Genomic DNA, 8,023 nt, shown 5'->3' with positions numbered 1-8,023 from the left:
ATATAATTTATTTCAATACTACAATGGTTACAAAATTGATTTAGTATTTAATCAGGATAATACAATATAACATTATGAATGATTAAAGCAGTATATTTCTACAATTTTATTATTTCATACTTTGACAATGTTCGATATACCTAATATTTAAAAATTAAAAATTTTAACAGGTTTAAACGCGATTTATTATTTTTACTAGTCTTCAACTGTGACGTGCAGCGAGCACACGTCGGGATAATAATATGAATAAATCGCGTATAAAATGCGTTAAAATCTTTAATTTCTAAATGTTCATTGTTCAATATTGTTTGGGAACAATATAAAATTCCACTAACATACAATCGGTGTGCCAATTTTAAACGCTATTAACTTTTAAATTGTATTACACTTAATAATAATATAATGCTAAATATGAGCTGCCAATAATTGCATAAACTACTAGTCTAAGATACGAAATAGTACAGAGTACTTACGTATTTAAAAAAAAATGTTATGAGCAATTTTTGATAGGCAAGTGATTATAGGCATATTTGTAGGTATATAAATTATCTATAATGTTAGACGTAATTTTTAATTATTATTTTTGTGGATGATGTAGTTGTCATTATTTCATGTCTGAACATGTTTAGCTGTCGAATACTATAAAATGCCGCTTTCCTTTGAATCGTGGCGCATTCGTACGAATCGTGCCTAGCGGCTCGGACGTTGTTTATACGACGTTTGACCCAACTACCCTCACTTTGCTAATAGTCGTTGACTTGCTGCGATTTGTTATCAACTACCTACATCTAGGTAGCTGTGTAGAATCGCAGTACATTCTTATTACATTCAAACTAATATTTAACCCGGCCTCCGTTTTCTAATAAAAATGAATAGCAAAATGTGTTGGTAATAAATGTTTTCGTTTCTCAGTGTCAATAACACTATATTTAATTGCAAAGAAACAATCGAATACAGTAATATATTTTAGTGAATACATCTTTTTAATTGTTACTTAACATTGTGTATGCAAAAAATCATAATAATAAAAAAATACTAATATACCGTTGTATGTGTTCTAATACTAATTAGATACTTATATAATCGCAAATAGGCAAGCAAATTCATTTAGGATGCTTTTCTACCAATAATGTGCGAGGAATGTGTTGGTAAATAACCAATAGTATCGCCACACCCCGGACACTCCATACAAAATTATCGTTTTGACAGTCACACTGTAGAGACTGCAAATGTGTGTGTTAACGCTTTATGGTTGGCACATTTTTGACTAGCGTAAAAAAAAATTCGCGTTTTTCTGATGAAATACATCCGTAAACAGCACAATATCTAACCATTTTCTACGAAAAACGATAATCACAAATCCAAAATAATAAAATTACTTTAAGTCAATTTGATTAATGTTGTCAATCTTCGTTGTGTATCGTCCCTGTAGGAAAATATGGACCATTTTTAGCCTGATCGTGCGGGGTGAGGTAAGTGTTTACTTTTGGCGGGAGGCGGAGAGTGTCCGTTCTGTAGCGTTTAGCTACTATTATGTATTCTGTGGTATCGCTTCAAACTAAATGAAGCGATATGATTGGTTATTCACAAACACATCCTCGCACATTATTAGTCGAAAAACACCCTTAGACTGCTACAATTAATACAAAATTGTATTACCACAAAACAATTTAAACACAGTCTCACTTTAAACCAGGGATCTGTCGCTTTAATAGTTGTCTGTGAAATACGACAAAACCAGATTAAAGAGAACCCGCAAAGTTAAAACCTGTTTAAAGTTTTTTTGGTAAGACAGTATATTTTGATTTCACATCAATAGCATATTATTGAGAAAAAAAAAACTTAAAAAAATGTGTACGTGTACTAGTGTACACACGTAAGAAGTGAAACTTCTTTATGACCTTATTTTTCAAAAAATAATTTACTATATGCAACTTTACAGAAATACGTCGAATCACGCGTGGTAGGGATAAGAAAAAGATGGCGCGTAACGGAAAAATGTCACGCGCAACGAAAAAATGTTCACTAAATTTTTTTCCAACCCCGATAAAAAAGTTTCACTTCAAAAAACTTAAATAAAACAATTTTTGTATTGTTTTCAAGTACTTTAATAATTATAATTGTCAATATAATACTTTTGTCATATAAGTCGATATAAAAACGAACTACAACTACAAGCTATGCTAATCTAATGAAAATTTTATTAAATACGTATTTAGCTGTTCTGACTTCGTTCATTGTAATTTTGGATAAGATCCTACTAATATCATAAATGCGAAAGTTTGTGAGGATGTGTGTGTGTTTATTACTCTTTCACGCAAATACTACTGAACCGATTACAATGAAATTTAGCACACATATAGAGGGTGACTTGGATTGACACATAGGATAAGTTTTATCCCGGAAATCTCACGGGAACTGGAACTATGCGGGTTTTTCTTTTAGCGGGGGAAGCCGCGGGCGGAAAGCTAACATAATTTGTACTCATCAATGGCACGTATATTAATAGTGTTATTAAATAACAAGTCAATAACTGCGTTAAAAACAACCGACTTCAAACTTGCACTTGCAACATTTACATATACAGACAAAAATGCTCATAAAATAAAAACTACTGGGCCTATCCGAATAAAATGTTTATGGGACCAATTCGACACCATCCCGCATCGAACAAAAAAAGAATCACGTAAATCAGTTCAGAAACCTCGGAGTATTCGGTGTACATACATAAAAAAAAAAAAACATACCGGCCGAATTGATAACCTCCTCCTTTTTTTTGAAGTCGGTTAAAAATGAAAATCAATGATAGCCAGAACAGCTATATCTTAAACTAAGTTACAATAAATTACCTAGAAAAAATTTGGCTCATTTTATTGTATTGAGAAAATTGTCAATATTTTCACAAACTCGGCAATTTTGAATAAATACGAATTACAATATTGATAAGAATATAATATATTAAATAAGTAATATAATGTCGATACTAAGCGGTTATTGATGTCGCAGTCATCTGGTTGAATCTGCTATTTGATTGAATGACTAGCGCATTCATTGAGTGACTAAAGGACAAATCGTTTAGTTGTTAAACGTATTGACTGAACGTCATTTAGCATAGTAGTTGATAAGGGGGTGGGTTAGATAAGGTTCGTTGTTCGGCCTAGGGGTTCAATTGAATGTCGTCATTAAACCAACACGCTAGACTTTCAATCAAATAGCAGATTCAACCAGATGACTGCGACAATTACACTAATTGCCTAGTCTACACGCTCGCAAATATTGATATTTGCCTAATCTACACCCTCTCAGATATTTAGCCAAGATATTTAATCATCTGCCTAGTCTACATATTCAGCTGTTTAGCCAATACATTCATTCATCCGCCTAATCTCCACGCTCCCAGACATTCAATCATCCGCCTAGTCTAAACGCTTTCAGCGGGGCTCTGGAACTCGGCCAACGCGTGCACAGGGCTCGGCTGTTTCTTCTGACTGCCGCGACGTACTTTAGCTCTAACCTCCTCCGGTTTTTCCGGACGGATCAACGGCTTCTTTTCCGGCGCTTTCATACGCCATACTACTATCGGCGACTGGTGGAAAAAAAATATATTCAATAAAACATCTACAAGTAAAAAAACAAAAATTTAGTAAGATATCGGTGGTAAATGTTAAAAATATGTAAAAATGTGACGTTTCAAAAGTGCTTCTCGAAGAAGTCTAATTGAATAAATAAATGTTTGTTTGTGTTGCGTTTGAGTTTGATAGAAAGAATAAATATTTAATTCAGCACACATATTAATACAAAATTAAAAAAAAAACACACACACGAAAAACAGCGTGTGTGCCGAGGTCGTGTCACGGCAATACCGTCACGTCATGGAGTAGGAGACGATTTTGGTATCTTCCCCAAAAAATTTTCACTTCTGACACGTAATACTTCCTAGGCGAACTTCAATTCTGGCGAAAATAACAAAATCGTCGTCTTACTCCATGACGTGACGGTATGGCCATGACAGGACCTTGAAATTTTACTCTACACGCGCCAACGCGCAACTCTCTGTATAAGATACAGAAGGTACACCATTTATTGTCACATATTTTTACACATAGAGAACGAAAATGTATAAAAAAAATTAACTTTCTATTATGTAGTTTGATGTCAAAATCCAAAAAACATAAATAGTAATGAGGCGTGCGGTAATATCAAACCAAGTTGCTCAAAAAAAAAAAAGTAAGTAATAATTTTCTATTCTACATGCTGCTACAAAATACCCTCTATAAAGTAAAAAAAAAATGTGTGCGTGTACAAGTGTACACACGTAAGAAGTGAAACTTCTTTATGACCTTATTTTTCAAAAAATAATTTACTATATGCAACTTTACAGAAATACGTCGAATCACGCGTGGCCCTACCACATAAGAAAAAGATGGCACGTAACGGAAAAATGTCACGCGTAACGAAAAAAATGTTACACTAAATTTTTTTCCAACCCCGATAAAAAAGTTTCACTTGAAAAATTGAAGTGAGATAAATATAACTTTAAATTTACTGCTATCCCATTCATCTAGCACTTACATAGTTATTCTGCAACGCCGGCAAGCGGGGTATAAATATAATATTAGCTGTATAGGCTAAGCTAAGCTGTATGCACTAAATATATTCTATGACACACAAACTGATGGACCGATTTCGATGGAACTTTTTGTTTTATATAGTACATATTTTGTTGAGAGTCCTTTATACATCTGGTTTGCACATGCAAATTAATGGCTTGATTTTATCGATTTAATTACTATATGCAATATTTTTCTTATACACGCTTCACCACGCACTACAATAGCTCCCACACGCTTACATACGCACTACAATACCGCCCACACGCTTACCCACGCACTACAATAGCTTCCACACACTCCCTCACGCACTACAATAGCTCCCACACACTTACACACGCACTACAAAACCGCCCACACGCTTACCCACGCACTACAATAGCTCCCACACGCTTCCCCACGCATTAAAATAGCTCCCACACGCTTATCCACGCACTACAATAGCTCCCACACGCTTACCCACGCACTACAATAGCTCCCACACACTCCCTCACGCACTACAATAGCTCCCACACGCTTACACACGCACTATAATACCGCCCACACGCTTACCCACGCACTACAATAGCTCCCACACGCTTCCCCACGCATTACAATAGCTCCCACACGCTTATCCACACACTACAATAGCTCCCACACGCTTCCCCACGCACTACAATAGCTCCCACACGCTTCCCCACGCACAACAATAGCTCCCACACGCTTACACACGCACTACAATAGCTCCCACATGCTTACCCACGCACAACAATAGCTCCCACACACTCCCTCACGCACTACAATAGCTCCCACACGCTTCCCCACGCATTACAATAGCTCCCACACGCTTCCCCACGCACTACAATAGCTCCCACACGCTTACCCACGCACTACAATAGCTCCCACACGCTTATCCGCTCACTACAATAGCTCCCACACGCTTACACACGCACTACAATAGCTCCCACACACTCCCTCACGCACTACAATAGCTCCCACACGCTTCACTACACTATAAAATATATAGTAATTTCAAATTTTTGTGTAATTTTTATTAAATTTTATTATCTTAATATATAAATCTCGTGAGTCGTGTTGTCGTGTAATGTTTGTCCTCAATGGACTGCTAAACCACTTAACCGATTATAATAAAATTCGCACACCATGTGCAGTTCGATCCAACTTGAGAGATAGGATAGTTTAAACATGTAGGTACCACGGGCAAAGCCGGGGCGGACCGCTAGTAGAATTATATTTAACTCCGCACTCACCGCTATAGTTCCCTGCCTCGTGTATTTAGTGGAGGCCACGTATGATGCCTTCACTGTTAGCACTACGGCGTTCATCAGATTCTTGGCGGCTTGTATCAGTGATGTGGCGCTGTCGAGCTGTGAAATAGTGAAATAAAGTGGCGAAATAATAATATTATAAAGCTGAAGAGTTTGTTTGTTATAACCCGCTAATCTCGGGAACTACTGGTCAAAAACAAAGTCGCTTTCTCTGTCCCTATATCCCTATGTCCCTTTGTATGCTTAAATCTTTAAAACTACCCAACGGATTTTGATGCGGTTTTTTTTAATAGATAGGAAGGTTTTAGTATATAATTTATTTATTAGGTTTTAGACAAAGCGGGGGAAGCCGCGGGCGGTAAGCTAGTAATATTATAAAGCTGAAGAGTTTGTTAGACCGCGCTAATCTTGGCAACTACTGGTCCGATTTGCAAAATTCTTTCGGTGTTAGATAGCCCATTTATCGAGGAAGGCTATAGGCTATATATCATTACGTTAAGACCAACAGGAGCGAAACAATGCGGGTAAAACCGTGGAGCGCAGCTAGTAGTAAGATAATGGAAACACATTTGAAACAATTCGATGTAACAATAGTTTTATGGGCCATCTTCACAATGGGCAGCGTTGGCCCAACAAACGATCGTCTATGTTTGCCGCCATTACGGCATATTTAAAAGATAAAATATAAAATATGTAGTTCTGAATTTCCTTCTTGAAAGCTAAGACATTTTTATGAAAAATAAAACCAAATTTTAATGGTATATAAAGTGATTCTTATTACATTCAAAGTAATATTGAACCCAGCGCCGCGTGTGTAATTTCCAAAAATATACTTAATATTATTAAGAGTTTGTTTGTTAGAACGCGCTAATCTCAGGAACTACTGGTTCGATTTGCAAAATTATTTCGTTGTTAGATAGCCCATTTATCGAGGAAGGCTATAAATCATCACGCTAAGACCAACAGGAGCGGAGCAATGCGGGTAAAACCGCGGAGCACAGCTAGTAGACTAAAAAAAAAATTGGTTGTCTGTAAAGTCGGTTTACTGACGATAGTTGAACGTGACAACGTCTTAAGCTTCTTTGTCGCTCGTTCCGCGCTCTCGCTCGCACTTCAAGCCTTACATGGAACGCCTCAGAGCGAGGTAACGCCGCATGAGTCATGTTTTCGTGCGTGCAGCCGGCTCTATCGAATTATAAGACGTTGTCAATAACTTACCCCGCTAACAATAAGCTCCCCGGATATATTCTGCACGTCCGCCTTCACTTTGCTCGTGATTTGTATCTGATGGCAATACAGCGCTATACGTTGGAGGTACGCTAGGAGATCTTGTTTCGTCGACGATTCCGGGCACTGATGGACAGACAGACAAACATTTATTTATTTGTACAAGGTACCTTACAGCTAATCATACATGAAATAGAACATTCAATTCTATACGCCAATCACAAGGTACACCAATAACAATAAGATACTTTGTGTGAGCAAAAAATATAAAAGATAGTACTAACAATTAACAAACCCTATATTATAATTATAATAATTAAATATAAAGGTAACAATATATGCAAGTGTGAGTGTAAGTATATGTATGTGTGTGTGTGTGTGTGTGTGTGCGTGTTGTTATTGATTTTCATTACAATAGATTTATAAATAACTAGCGGTCCGCCCCGGCTTCGCCCGTGGTACCTACATGTTTAAACTATCCTATCTCTCAAGTTGGATCGAACTGCACATGGTTTGCGAATTTTATTATAATCGGTTAAGTGGTTTAGGAGTCCATTGAGGACAAACATTGTGACACGAGATTTATATATATTAAGATAAACACACCTGTTCAGCGATCTCTCTCGTCAATTTGTCCAACTTCGTACCGGCCTCGGAGATTTTCTTCGCTGCGTTGATAACATCCATTGTTGTCTTCAACGGACCGCGACCCCTGTTATACAGACAAATATTGTAAATAGATAACCCTTTTATTTCAAACTACTTCAGGTGTAATTAACTCACTTACAAATTATGGACCTACAAGTTACAACTGTAACAAATAATACTCGTAGGGCTTTTAAATTCAACCTAGAAAGGTTTTATTCCTTACAAAATGATTTTACATGTCTACCTTCAACAATAAAATAATAATCGACT

General features: G+C 36.7%; 1 protein-coding gene across 1 annotated transcript in view; it reads right to left on the bottom strand.

Annotated features, from left to right (window-relative positions):
• Positions 1 to 862: 862 nt before the first annotated feature.
• Positions 863 to 8,023, bottom strand: part of alpha-Cat (catenin alpha) — a 49,128-nt gene continuing 41,967 nt past the window's right edge. The window contains exons 20-23 of the mRNA XM_090118810.1: positions 7,712 to 7,817; positions 7,097 to 7,231; positions 5,861 to 5,977; positions 863 to 3,586 (exon numbers count right to left, since the gene is read on the bottom strand). Of these exons, the coding sequence (XP_089974936.1) occupies positions 3,422 to 3,586; positions 5,861 to 5,977; positions 7,097 to 7,231; positions 7,712 to 7,817 (523 nt within the window). The 3' untranslated portion in view covers positions 863 to 3,421. The remainder of the gene's footprint in view (positions 3,587 to 5,860; positions 5,978 to 7,096; positions 7,232 to 7,711; positions 7,818 to 8,023) is intronic.

Source organism: Colias eurytheme, chromosome 31 (assembly GCF_061535395.1).
Source record: "Colias eurytheme isolate Ceu_HAF_F1 chromosome 31, ilColEury1 Martin Lab GWU primary, whole genome shotgun sequence".
Classification (NCBI taxonomy): Eukaryota; Metazoa; Arthropoda; class Insecta; order Lepidoptera; family Pieridae; genus Colias; species Colias eurytheme.
This window is presented reverse-complemented; position numbering and strand designations above follow the sequence as displayed.